Source organism: Glycine max, chromosome 6, assembly GCF_000004515.6.
Source record: "Glycine max cultivar Williams 82 chromosome 6, Glycine_max_v4.0, whole genome shotgun sequence".
In the NCBI taxonomy this organism is placed as follows: domain Eukaryota; kingdom Viridiplantae; phylum Streptophyta; class Magnoliopsida; order Fabales; family Fabaceae; genus Glycine; species Glycine max.
The window spans coordinates 28,729,554-28,743,235 of NC_038242.2; the positions used below are offsets into that span (position 1 = coordinate 28,729,554).

The 13,682-nt window shown below is 32.4% G+C and overlaps 2 protein-coding genes across 3 annotated transcripts; one reads left to right on the forward strand and one right to left on the reverse strand.

Annotated features, from left to right (window-relative positions):
- Positions 1-5,135: 5,135 nt before the first annotated feature.
- Positions 5,136-8,998, forward strand: LOC100780299 (pentatricopeptide repeat-containing protein At5g66520). 2 transcript variants are annotated; one of them, XR_005891851.1, is made up of 3 exons: positions 5,136-6,823; positions 7,947-8,131; positions 8,203-8,998. XR_005891851.1 is itself a non-coding variant. In XM_003525884.5 (2 exons), exon 1 carries the CDS (start codon positions 5,240-5,242, stop codon positions 6,818-6,820), a length of 1,581 nt encoding a protein of 526 aa, XP_003525932.1. In that variant the 5' UTR covers positions 5,136-5,239; the 3' UTR covers positions 6,821-6,823; positions 7,947-8,998. The 2 variants fall into 2 exon arrangements, 1 of the variants encoding a protein (XP_003525932.1); XM_003525884.5 differs by having other exon boundaries at positions 7,947-8,998.
- On the reverse strand, positions 7,684-11,306 carry LOC100780840 (beta-glucuronosyltransferase GlcAT14B). The gene is made up of 4 exons (XM_003525885.5): positions 10,544-11,306; positions 9,410-9,485; positions 9,169-9,284; positions 7,684-8,556 (listed from the first exon to the last, which is right to left on the reverse strand). The coding sequence occupies exons 1-4, from the start codon at positions 11,124-11,126 to the stop codon at positions 8,042-8,044; spliced, it is 1,290 nt and encodes a 429-aa protein (XP_003525933.2). The 5' UTR covers positions 11,127-11,306; the 3' UTR covers positions 7,684-8,041.
- Between the last annotated feature and the right edge of the window lie 2,376 nt (positions 11,307-13,682).

Here is a 13,682-nt window from a genome sequence, read left to right on the forward strand (position 1 = left end):
TACTTTGACATGTGTGCTCTGTCCAGGAATGAGTACAACAAGATCTATAGACTAAAGACAACCAAAGAGATCTAGGGCTCATTGAGTATCAGTTATGAATGTACGAAAGATGTTCAACTGAGGAAAGTTGTCACTCTAACAAGGCATTATCAGAGCTTCATCGTGAAGGAAGGAGAGTTTGTGGATGATATGTTTGGAAGACTTTAAGTTCTTCTAAATGAACTTGAAGCTCTGGGACACACCTTCGCCAAAGCTCAGATAAACTTAAAGATTCTAGACAATTTTCCTAAGGTATGGGAACCAAAAACAACACCCACTCAAGAGGCTATAAACATGAAAACTCTTGCATGGGATGAACTATTGGGCATCCTAAGGGTCCATGAAGTCCATCTTCATAATAAAGATCATCTACCAAAAAGAGATTTTGTTGCCCTCAAGTTTGGACAAACCAGTTCCAAAAGAGAACAAAAGAAGAGATCATCTAAAGCTCTTAAATTGTAGATGGTTGAGTCTAATAAATCAGGAAAAAAAAATTTGAAGAGTCCACAAACAATGAAGTGGCTCTCATTTTCAGAAAGTTCAAACAAATGCTGAAAAAGAAAGGAAAATTTTAGTACTTCTCTAGAAGGAAGGACACAAGGTTCAAGAAAAAGTAAAATGAGGAAAGCAATAAGATAATCTATTCTGAATGTAGAAAGTCTGGATAGATAAAGGTTAAATGTCCCCAATTGAAAAAGAGAAGATACTCTGGTGACAAGAAAAAGAAGAGTCTTATGGTCATCTAGGATGACTCAAACAATGAGAAGTGCAGCAGTTCAGATGATGAACAAGCCAACATATGTTTGATGGCTAATACAAATGATAAGGTTGAGGTAAAAACTTACTCTGAATTTAAAACTTCTTCCACTCATTCATTAGACGATGAAGAAGAAATGCCTTTTGATGTTTTTCTTTAGAACTCTCACGTGATTTCTCTTCAATGCAAAAAGTATAAAGAAAAACTCAAAGCATCTTTTGTGAAAATATTGAGTTGAAGAAATCAAATGAGGTTCTAAAAAATAAAATCAAGACTTTGAAAGAGAGTTTGAGCCAAGCCAGTAAGACAAACAAATCCTCCATGTTGAAAAACTAAGAGAGGAGGTTGCTTGTGTTACAAAAGACTCTAGGAAGTTCTTGGAAAGCTAAAAAACTTTGACTATACTTTTAAAATTCCATCAACATTTCCATGATAAGTTTGGCTTAGGTTTAGAAAAGGTGTCAACTTCCTCCAAGTCATAGTATGATACATATTAATGTGATTTCTATGGTAAGTCTAGACATTCCATGTTCAGATGTATCCATAAGAAGAAATAAATGTCTAGGGGTACTAATGCTAATGGACCCAAAAACAGTTGGGTATCAAAATCTCAAATTATTCTTGTTACAGATATCCTTGTTAGGAAAAGGCTAGGGTTTAAGCTAGTGCTTGAACAATGGCTGCTCATGACACATAATGGGGGAAAGGTCCATGTTTCTTGACCTAAAGCCACTTGAAGGATGAGCAGTTGCCTTTGAAAGCATTAGCAAAGGAAAGATTACTGGTATAAGTAAAATTGGTATTCCTTCTCTAGCCTTCATAAACAACGTCTTACATGTTAAAGGTCTGAAATATAATTTGTTGAGCATAAGTCAATTTTGCGACAATGGTTATATTGTGCCCTTCAACAAAGACAAGTGTATAGTCAAGATAGAATATGACAAATTCTTCTTCATTATCAGATGACACAACAATCTGTATGAGATTAATCTGATAGATCTTAGTAAGAAGAATGTAACGTGTTTTTTATGTAGAGAAGATGAGAGATGGATTTGGCACAAAAAACTTAGGCATGTCAATCTAAAACATATTTCAAAATTATCTAAAAATGATTTAGAAAAAGGAATGCCTAAGATTTGTTGGAAAATACATCTTCTCTGTGAAACATGTCAGCAAGGGAAACAAATCAAACAAAAGAGTCTATACAAACAAAAGATTGATAGGTGGAAAATATATGTAGTGAACTATGAAGAACATCAAATGAAAGAGTCCATACAAGTTGATGCTGATTTTTGACTTGCAATAAGAAATACAAAACAATTACAAAGAAAAATGCATAAAAAGAAATGATAGGAACACCTTTTCCCTCAAGCCAAAAGTGCCCAATGTTTTTCAAATACTTCCTCCCCCTTCCAGTCACCCTCGACCTTATTCATAACCAATTTGTTGTTCTCCAAATGATTACATATGTCACTCTCTCCAATCCCTCAATGACATGTGTTCTTCCTTTTGTTATTTCTCTATCCTTTCGTTCTTTCATAAGAAAAATGTTTGATAGACACCCAATATGTTATCGTACACCGAGTGAGAAAAAAAAAGATATTGATATGATAGAGTTTATAATGTGATAGGGAGAGAAAGATAAAGAGAAATGAGAGGTGTTAGTAGGATGCTTAAGATACAGAGTGGTATATGTATCATTACTCCTATCATAATACACTTTGAAGCCTTTATAATTATCATTGGGCCTAGCAAACCTCTTCTTAGACTATTGCTTCCTGCACTTCAATAAATTGCTACCAACACTACATTTTGAAAACTCCAATCCATAAGTCTATGGAAGTGTAACAAGTTTTAGCCTCTTTTTATACATTTTAGTTATAGACCTATCAATTTTTTTATACCAATTTGAAAAGAAAACGAGGTTGTGGAAGATTGAATTAAAAAGACAAATATTTTTTAGTTGTAAAATATTGCTAATTTTATTTTATTTAAGTAGTTTTTTGGTCTTGTGTTAGAGACCACGTGTCCCTTCCAACTCACTGAGTAAAAGAATAATCTTGCTCGTGGTGTGTGACTACACTGAGAGAGAATCAAACACAAGTTCCTTATACCACTGTGTCAATTAAGTGGTAAGATAATTTGTAATTTATTATTATTTTTATTTTATCTTGTATCTTGACTAGGTTTTTTTTTAATATTGAGTGTATATTTGTGTTTTTATTTTTTATTAGGCGATAATATAATTTGGTCTCTTATCAACACTTTAGTTTGATCCTTTAGGTTTAAAGTTTTGTTTTAGTCCTTTTAGGTGTCTCTTTAGATAAAATTGGTCATTCTGATAGTTTATCACACTAACTTGCTTAATTTGGTTACATGTGAAAAACTGAGGCATATCACTTTAGATGAAGATTTTGTCTTGTCAGCCACAATTGAGACCGTAAATGTCAAAAATTGCTAGAAAGATCAATTTGGTCTATAATAGAGACATTTTAAGGGATTAAAGTGGAAATTTTCAAACTTAACTTTGAGGGACTAAATTAAAACAAAAAAATTTAGGTAAGGCACCAATTTTATTTTATTGTTGCCTTTTTATTACATTTCATTTTTTGTTTGTATTAATGTCATCTTACAAAATATACATTTTTCTATCATCTTATTGTATACTAAACAAATAATATAAGAGCCTTTTTTTTCTTCTTTCCATTTATCTCTTACCAAACAACTAACAAATCATCTCACTTTTTACTAACTTTATTTCCTTTCACTTTCATCTATTTCTTTCATCCACTTTCATTTATAAATCCAACATAGTGTAATAGATTTCTTTTGAAGAAGGTTGTCCACCAAGATCGATCTTTGTAGCTTTAAGAGAAACTAAACTTATATTCATGAAAAAGATGAAAGTTTGTATTGAATACTAAATAACTTAGAGCATGTTTGCTTTTGCAATAAACTTCCCAAAACTAGGTAGAAAACGTGAAAAAATTGTCACAATCACAAGTAACTTAACATTCAGGGTGGAAATGGACTTTTTTTTTTTTCATCACACCATTGCACCAAATATACTCTTAATAATTTGTGTCAATTCATATTGGCCAATTATTGTAACACTCTTTTGATAAAAAAAAATTATACTTAATGGCCAATCACATCCCTAAAACATCACCTTCTCACCTTCTTTCCTAAATGGTCCCTAAAGATAAAAAAGAAAAACAACTAATCCTTGTACTATTAAAAATCATGCTAAATAGTCTCTCAACTAATGAAAATTCGTTCGGATTGGTCGTTGAATATTAATAAAATACACATATTTAAGGATTGCATTAATGAATATCTACTACTTGGAGAATTACTTATACAACTTTAGGATAAATGGTCACCTTCCTGAAAATATAAAGCAATGACAATTTAGTCTTTGAAATGACAAAAATTGTAATTTACTACTTAAATGTTTTAAAAGAGCAACAATTATGTGCTATTATACAATTTAATATCAAATTGATCTTAAAAATATAACTTAATATCAAATTGATCCTGAACAATATTACATAATGATCCTACAAAATTTAATGATGAATCTTAATTATTTCACTTTTTATTTTTTACATATTCAAGGATTAAATTAAAAATTTTGTCCTATTAAAAACTAAAGTTACTATTTATCGTACAATTCTGCACTTTTACTTATTATTTTAAGGATTACTTAGGATAGTGGATAATATATAGGTGCGACCAAATTAATGGTTTGTTCAAAATGTATTAAAAAATATTTTTATTTCATTTTTTAAAAAATTAATATATGCATAATTGACTTAAATATATTTTTCATATCAGTAAATATAACTCATTTTAATTTTAGTAGTTTTTTACTACCTGGAATATATAAATAATGATTAAATTTGTTTTTTTTTCTAATTTATTATTTAGATTCAATTTGATCTTCTAATTTTTAAAAGCAATTCAATTTGATCCTTTAATTTTTAAAATTAATTCTTTTTTTGAAAATGTAATTTTGTGATGGTTTAAACCTATTTAGTAATAATTTTAAATTGACACAAAATGTAATTTCTTACCATTTAAACATAAAGACAAATTGAATTGGTTTTAAAAAATTATAAGATAAATTAAATCCATAAAAAATTAGAGGACTAAATTAAATCTAAAATATAAATTAAATAACTATATGACTAGTTAACCATAAATAATTGATTTGTTCTTGTTTTTTTTATATTAATCCTCTAGATCGTATTTATAAAAAAACACTAAATAATCCAAAATTCAACATAATAATAAATAAAATGTGATGGAGAATTAAAATACGGAAATCATTCCATCTTAACTTTAGCCAACTAATTACCTTTTATCTGCTCACTTGTTTTGTTGTTTTGGGTGCTTAGAAGAGAAGAGAAATGCCCTGTCCCTCCATTCGATGTTGTTCACATGATCGTTAAGAAGGGCTTCCTCACCACCGTGGCGCAAAAATGCAACACCCTAACCCAACTCAAGCAGCTCCACGCCCACATCCTCCGATGCCGCATCAACGACACGCCTTACGCCCTCGCCCCGCTTCTCTCCGTCCTAGCCACCTCCAACGACGCGTCGTTCTTCTCCTACGCTCGCTCCATCTTCCGCCACCTCACTAACCGCAACACCTTCATGCACAACACCATGATCCGCGGCTACCTCCAATGCCGGTCACCCCTCCACGCCGTGTCCTGCTACTTGTCCATGCTCCAAAACGGCGTTGCCGTTAACAACTACACGTTCCCACCTTTAATCAAAGCCTGCATTGCGCTTCTTCCTTCTTCTCCTTCGAACATTGTTGGTCGTTTGGTGCACGGTCATGTCGTTAAGTTCGGTCTCCGCAACGACCCTTACGTGGTGAGCGCGTTTATTGAGTTTTACTCCGTTTCTCGCGAGGTGGACACCGCGAGAGTGTTGTTTGATGAAACGTCATATAAAGATGTGGTTTTGGGAACTGCGATGGTTGACGGTTATGGCAAAATGGGGAATGTGAAGAGTGCAAGAGAGGTGTTTGATAAAATGCCTGAGAGAAACGCTGTGTCGTGGAGTGCCATGATGGCGGCATATTCTCGTGTCAGTGACTTCAAGGAAGTGCTGGCTTTGTTTACAGAGATGCAGAACGAGGGAACTGAGCCAAACGAGTCTATACTCGTTACGGTACTTACTGCGTGTGCGCACCTTGGCGCACTCACGCAGGGACTGTGGGTGCATTCCTATGCAAGACGATTCCATCTTGAGTCGAATCCGATTCTGGCCACGGCTTTGGTGGACATGTATTCGAAATGTGGATGTGTGGAATCTGCTTTATCTGTTTTTGATTGCATTGTCGACAAGGACGCTGGCGCGTGGAATGCTATGATTTCAGGCGAGGCATTGAATGGCGATGCAGGGAAATCGTTGCAGTTGTTTCGCCAAATGGCTGCTTCCAGGACCAAGCCGAACGAGACTACGTTTGTGGCTGTCCTCACTGCTTGTACTCATGCAAAGATGGTTCAGCAGGGCCTTTGGTTGTTTGAAGAAATGAGTAGCGTGTATGGAGTTGTGCCACGAATGGAGCATTATGCATGTGTTATTGACCTTTTGTCGAGAGCTGGGATGGTGGAGGAGGCTGAGAAATTTATGGAGGAGAAGATGGGTGGACTCACAGCTGGTGATGCTAACGTGTGGGGTGCTCTTCTGAATGCGTGTAGAATACATAAGAATATTCATGTTGGGAATAGGGTGTGGAAAAAGCTGGTTGATATGGGGGTCACTGACTGTGGTACTCATGTTCTTACTTACAATATATATAGAGAAGCTGGGTGGGATGTGGAGGCAAACAAAGTTAGGAGTAGGATTGAAGAAGTAGGGATGAAAAAGAAGCCCGGATGCAGCATAATAGAGGTGGATAATGAAGTTGAAGAGTTTCTTGCAGGCGATCATTCTCATCCACAAGCACAGGAAATGTGCAAATTGCTCGATTCCATTCTCAAGATGGGGACTTTAGAGCACTTCTGATGGGTATAAATTATTTTTTACTGCTAAATTGTTTTCTTACATGCTTTGGCATAATTATAGTTAGGCTTATATACATTTTTTGTCCATGTAATTTAGTGCTTTTTTCATTTCCATTCTTGCAAAAAAAAACAAATAATCCTTGCAAAATGTGTTTTTGTTTTTTTTGTCCTTAAAGTGTTTTAAATTGCGCTTTGAACAGTAAAAATGCTATTTAAAATGCTTTAAGGACGAAAAATAAAACAAAAAATATGATTTTGGGACTAAAACGAAAAATATAATTTTTTAAGGACAAAAATAAATAAAAAAACACTAAATTGCAGGGATGAAAAAAATATTTTAGCCTTATTGTTATGCACAAGAACCTGGAAATGGATTCAGTGACTTTCCCTTGTCCATTAGATCAATTTGACAACTAAGATTTTGCCACTTGTTTTTGAAGTTTTTTTTTTAAAAAAAAAAAGCATTGGTATTTTAAAATTGCCTTGATTTTCTGGGTTGTTTCTGCAATAGAAAATTTCTGATGGTTTGGTAATCGTCAGAAATTTCTAGTGGTTTTACATCTCTAAAAAAGTTTCTTTTGCAACAGGCGGCGAAGTCTGAATGGTTAGATTGATCTAATGGCTTAAAATGAGGGAAAGTCATTGCGACAGCGTGATTGTCCCTCCCTTAAAGTCACTTAATCTGTGTGTTTGCAAGAACCTATGGAAACAAAAAAGAAAATCAAATATAAAGTGTTGCTACTTTAGTGGTGAATTTATGAGGGCAGTAGCTCCACAAGGAGTTAAAAAAAAAAAAAAAGGAATGAAAGAATACACAGGATATGCTGCAGCTAACATGGCATTGCAAAAAGAATTTGGAGAATATTTTACACTGGCTTATTTCAGCTCCATCCCAATAAGCATGTTGCCCATGTGATGTGTAATTATATGTCATATATGCTATAAATCTCATACAGAGTACAACAGTTGCATCAATGACTTGTCATCCAGTATAGTTTAATAATTCATGTGAACCAGCTGATAGATTTTGATACTCGTGATCCTGATATAAATTTCATTTAGAACATCAAGTCAAAGGTCTGTTTTCCCTTGTGTTTACTCATATATCATGTTTGATCTCATAACAGCAACCTTGGGCATCAACTGAAGAAATGAATTTTTCACCTCAGTTGTTAGATGATGGAAGAGCAGCAATGAGCATAATAGGCATTCCAAACTCGTGTCAAGAACACTGATTTGCGTGAAAATTTTCTGCTGATAATAAACCATTGATAAGGCGTCCAAGCCTTTCAGCTCCAGGGCCAGGCCTTAGGTCAGTGATATTTCTTATGCCAGAATACTTATTAGTGATGCTTGAATTTGCTTGACTGAACCACCTGCCAGGAACATAACCAACTGCATTTTGTCCCAAGAGTTCAGTATCAATCTTATCCAAGACTGGTTCGTTCCTGCCAAATTTCCTAGCAAAAGGAGCATTGCTGTCCACCATTTTCTGGTAGTCATCAACTGTAAGAAAATGCGGGTGTTGTTTTGGAGGGTTGTCCCATGATATGAAGTGGAGGTCGTGATTAACGGTAGTGTTTCGAAACTCGTCAGCATTGCAGATGACTGTGTGAAAATACCCTTCCGGGGAAGACAGAAAGTTGGCATAATACATCAAGACTATTCTAGGTAAGTTGTCCCACCCCCATATACAGTATTCAATAAATGGGCGAGAGAGCATCATCCAGGCAGAACCTAAGCAAAATCAAGAATCAATATTTAATAACCCTCATAACATGAAGCAGGGAGGTACCAATTTCAAGTTATTTTCTTTCATTTTAAGTCAAAGTCATATAGTTTTGCTGTTATGGACAGTTATTGGTCTCATATTCCATAAACTGTGATATCAGGTTTTTTTTTCTGGCATAAACTGTGATATCATGCAACTAGTTAGTTGTAAATATGCCTTCATGTATATAAAAATGAGTGAAGTGAAACTGAGAAATTAAACGAGTTTGAGCATATACAATTAAAGCTAATTAAGAAATATGACTAAAAGGAATTTATGAGGATTGAATACACAGTTCATAAGGGAAGCTTACCAAAGGCTGTAGTCAGATTGCCAACCAGCAATGGAAACATATTATATACTGAATTTACAATGCTATCAATGTCTTCTCTTTAATACTTTTCATTATTAGTGTTGTTGGACTTTGTTCAAGAAATCTCCTTTACTCTGAGTTTTTGTAATTGTCTTTAATCTATTCAAGGGTTAGAATTCTTGCATAGTATCTAATTAAAAACTCTCGAATTTGAAAGAGCTAAAAATTTGAACAGGTGGGAAGAAAGCAAAATAGTTTTTCTCACCTGTAAACAATTTATAAGCTGTGGGTACATTTCTTTTCTCCGATACCCAAAATACATTAGATTTATTCACGCTATAAAGGCCTGGATCAATTATAACTGGCTTGGCCCTGTGATACCTATTTAAATGAGTGAAGAATCACTTGTAAAGAAGTGGTACATTGATCTTTACACAATCGTATGTTATTAAAATGCATAAAATCATATGCAATGAACAGAATGGAGAAAAGAATTGGCAACTTACTCCTTCCAACCAATATCACTGGTGTGTTCAATGAAATTCAGGTGTCTGGGAATAGAAGAAAGCGTATGCAGCAGATCTGTTGTGCAAAAGAAATGTAGCAAATTGCAAAAGTTACTCAATGGTAATGAAAACGGGGAACCATAGTTCGTGGCTGTTTTTTTTTTTTTTTTGAACTTTCATCAATTAGCAAAATTAATTTGCAAACCCTTAAATTCTTCACATAGTGTACATTTCTTGACGAATATTACTTAGCATTCTGTAATGCACAATATAAAATGGTTATGCTTCCGATCAGTGAAAAAAAAAAGAAACCAATTAAAATTTATTCACAGTATAATTTTTTTTACAGTTATTTTCTTTACAAATTATTATATATTTTAAAATTTTAGTTAACTTTTAGAATAATTAATTTAAAAAAGGAAACCAATTAAAATTTATTCACAGTATAAAATGGGTATAATTTTTGTTAACTTTTAGAATAATTAATTTAAAAAACATCCCAGAGCATAACAATTAAACGAAAAAAAACAATACTAAACTTTCAGAATTACAAGTATTTTTATTTGAAAAAATATATATCTATTCAATCACAAATTATTAGTACAAAAAAAAAATCACAAATGATTATACATTATAAACTTATTGACTATGATGAAAACTACTCTAAAATCCGTTAGCCGATTGATTTCTGATTAGTCCATATCTCTAATTTTTTTTTCCACCAATGTCCATACCTCTATTAAACTTTATTCAGCCGTGTTTTCCAATCCCGAAATCTACCCATTCCCTCCAAAATCCCTATTTCATGCACAGAGAAAAAGGAAGGGAGAGTCTGCCGACAAAAATAACTATTTTGACAACCAAGCAAACAAGATATTGAAACTCATGAAAAAATGAGATAATAGAACTGCGAAAACACGGATTGGTCACAAACTAAACTAATTTTGTTTTTCTTTCTTAAAAAAAATATATATTTAGCAGTAGCAAAATTAACCATGAGAAGATAGATAGTAATGATTAACAATGTTATTAAGGACTTAAAAAAGAAAGTTAAGGAAACATCATTAACCACCCGCTTACGCACGTAAATCCACTCACTCATCAAAACACAAACTTAACAAGAGAGGTACCTACCATCTTGGGTTACCAAAGGATAATCAGAAGCACTCAAATTAATGAACCAATCCCAATCCTGAGCTTCGTTCAACAAAATGGCCGCAGCGTGAAGGGTATTAGTCACCATAGTGGGGCCTCTATAAGTTACCAAGTTAGCCTTAACCACCGTTCTAACATTCCCGAACTTCTCAAAGAGAGGCTCGTTCCTAACGAAATTGGCGAGGTCCAACCTCTCCTTGGAAGAGGCCTCGAGGTCCAAGTGCACTGCGTAGTGGTTTAAAGGATGGTACAAAGCCTTCAGCGTCCTTTTGAGACTTTCACCGTCTCCCATTGAGCCCGAGATTAAATACGCGATTCTCGGAACCAAGTGGGTCGATGTGGGACTTATCTTCAGCTTGGACTCGACGAAACGGGGCACCACTTCCTTTGGGACTGGGGCTCGGTGATGGTGGTGCCACCGCTGGGAGGGTGAGTTGGAGGAAACGATGACGGAGAGGAGGATGAGGAAGGTGGATATGAGGAGGGAGAGGATTAGTGGGAGGAACCACTTTTTCTTGGTCTTGTTCTGGTGGCGTTGGTGGTGTTTGCTGGGCTCCATCATGTGTGAAAGAGGAATAACAGAGAGTGGTGTTTTTGGGAGTGAAAAGAGAGAAAAAAAGAAGAAAAAGAAGCTTGGTGCAACGGCGCAAGGATCTCTATTTATAACACTCACCCGGACGACACAAGGATCTCTGTCTATGTTGGCGTGAAACGCGCAGTGGGGGTGTGTGGGGGCGAATCAAGATTGGAGAAACATGCCACTTTAAATTCTTAGTGGGTGTTGCTGTCACTATGATTATGATGCGAGTGAGTGAGTGGCCGATAATAATAAATAAAAAGTTTTCCCTCTTTTTAAAAGTAATGATAAATAATAAAATCTCATTTTAACTTTTGAAAAATTTATAATAAATGACGTTACTTTTTTAAAAATATAAACTAATTCAGTCATTTTTAAGAATTAAATTTAATGACCATTTATTACTATCCCCCAACAAGTAAAATAAACTCTTTTGAATTAAATACTTACACGAATCAAACCTTAATATCATTATTGTACAAAAAAAAACTTAAATAAAAAAATTTATTATTGATAATAATCTGATTCAATTACGAATAATTTAGTGATGGATATATATTTCCATTAAATGAAATGTGTTAAATACTTGTAATAACTATTAATTATATTCAATTCAAGTAAGAAAAATTTATATGGATAATTATTGTGTTCTTTAAAAATACACTTATCATTTAAGATTTAAGAATAAAGACGATAATTTTATCTTTTAACAATTCATATGACTACATGAATATGATATTTTCTCTAAAAAACAATTATGTGTTCTGACCAAATTCTAGAATCGTGACATATAATGGTATATGTGATTGAATGAGATCTCGAACTTCATAAGTTAACTTAGGGATGGATGTGTCTTTGACAGAAGGAAGACCTAAAAAAAATGACTTTGACATTCAAGTAAGAATGTGTGTTAGGTGAATAAAGCAAGTAATGCTTTAAAGTAGCTCGTGTGAGCGAGATAGAGAGAGACTTTGTTGTCTTGTGCTAAGTGTGTGAGCAAGTCGTGTAAAGGGGTTCGGTGGAATATGTATTTATATTAGTTGAGCAAGAGTGTTAGTCCTTATTTGTAGGAGCAGTTGTAGTCTTATAAATAATTCCCGGCTTATACATAATAGTTGGGAGCTTAGAGATAATGTTAGAAATAAATATTTGAATTATAGATAAAGGTAGAAGATAATTGTACATTGTAAATAATGTGACGTTATAGATAATACATTTAAATATATATATATTTGAATATTAGTTAGGTTAGAGATAATGTGTTTGACGGGGAATCCAACTGATAAGGGTCATGCATTCGCACTCCTGTAATAGGACTGACTTAAGTGCCAAGAATGTCACGTAAATTTTGTAGGTCCTTAATAGTACAATATGATATTTGAACTTTTTTAAGATTAAAATAATATTTTATTTAATTATCAAAGTTAATTATACTTTTAAATTTTATTATTTTCATTAATATATAAGAATACTAGTGGTCACATCATCTAATTCATTAGCATAGGGATGGAATATTAAAAAAATAGGGCAATAATTATAAATATCGAAAATTTTAATTCGTTTTAAAAAATTAAAGAATTAAAATAAAACATTAGCAAAAGTAAGAAAATAAATTGATGATTAAATATAACTATTATTAAAAATGCATTTATTAAGAAAGATAGATTCCGTGTTTTTGTTAAATTTTAATGAAACATAAATTTATTTGGTTATATTACTTCGAGTTGTAATGAAAATATCTATTGATAAAAAATTATAAAAAGATAATTAATATTCTAATATTAAAAATGCATTTATTAAGAAAGATAGATTCCGTGTTTTTGTTAAATTTTAATGAAATATAAATTTATTTGGTTATATTACTTAGAGTTGTAATGAAAATATCTATTGATAAAAAATTGTAAAAAGATAATTGATATTCTAATATTATAAAATCAAGTACTTTAAATATTTCAAAGTAATAATTATTTAAAATAAATAAAATTATAGAACAGCATTTTTCTTGTAATGCTTTGTTAGTTCTTAAATTAAATTTAAATATTCGTGTAATTTGATTTATATTATTATACTACCTTTATAAATATATTTATAAGATTTCAATAATTAAATATCCATATTATAAATACAATATTTCTTTTTCATTTAACATTAAAAATCTACTATATTTATAAGAAAAATATTTTATTATATGGGATATTCCTTCCTCATATTCATTCTCAATTAAATACAATCAATTTCATTTTTATTTGTTTTATTCTTCTTTACTAAATGCAATCAATTCAAATATTCATTTTAATTATTTTATAATTCTTTTTTTTAATGAATATTCTTCTTCATTAAATGTAAACAATTTGAACATTCGTTTGAATTGTTTTTTTTTCTTCTCTATTAAAATCAAAATTATGCATACTAATTATTGAATTGTCTAAAAAATAACTCAATTAAAAAAATATGATTTGTATGATTAATATAGTATTAGTTTTTACGGGTCATTGTAATACAAGCCTACTTTTTAATTTAAAAAATATGATTTGTATGATT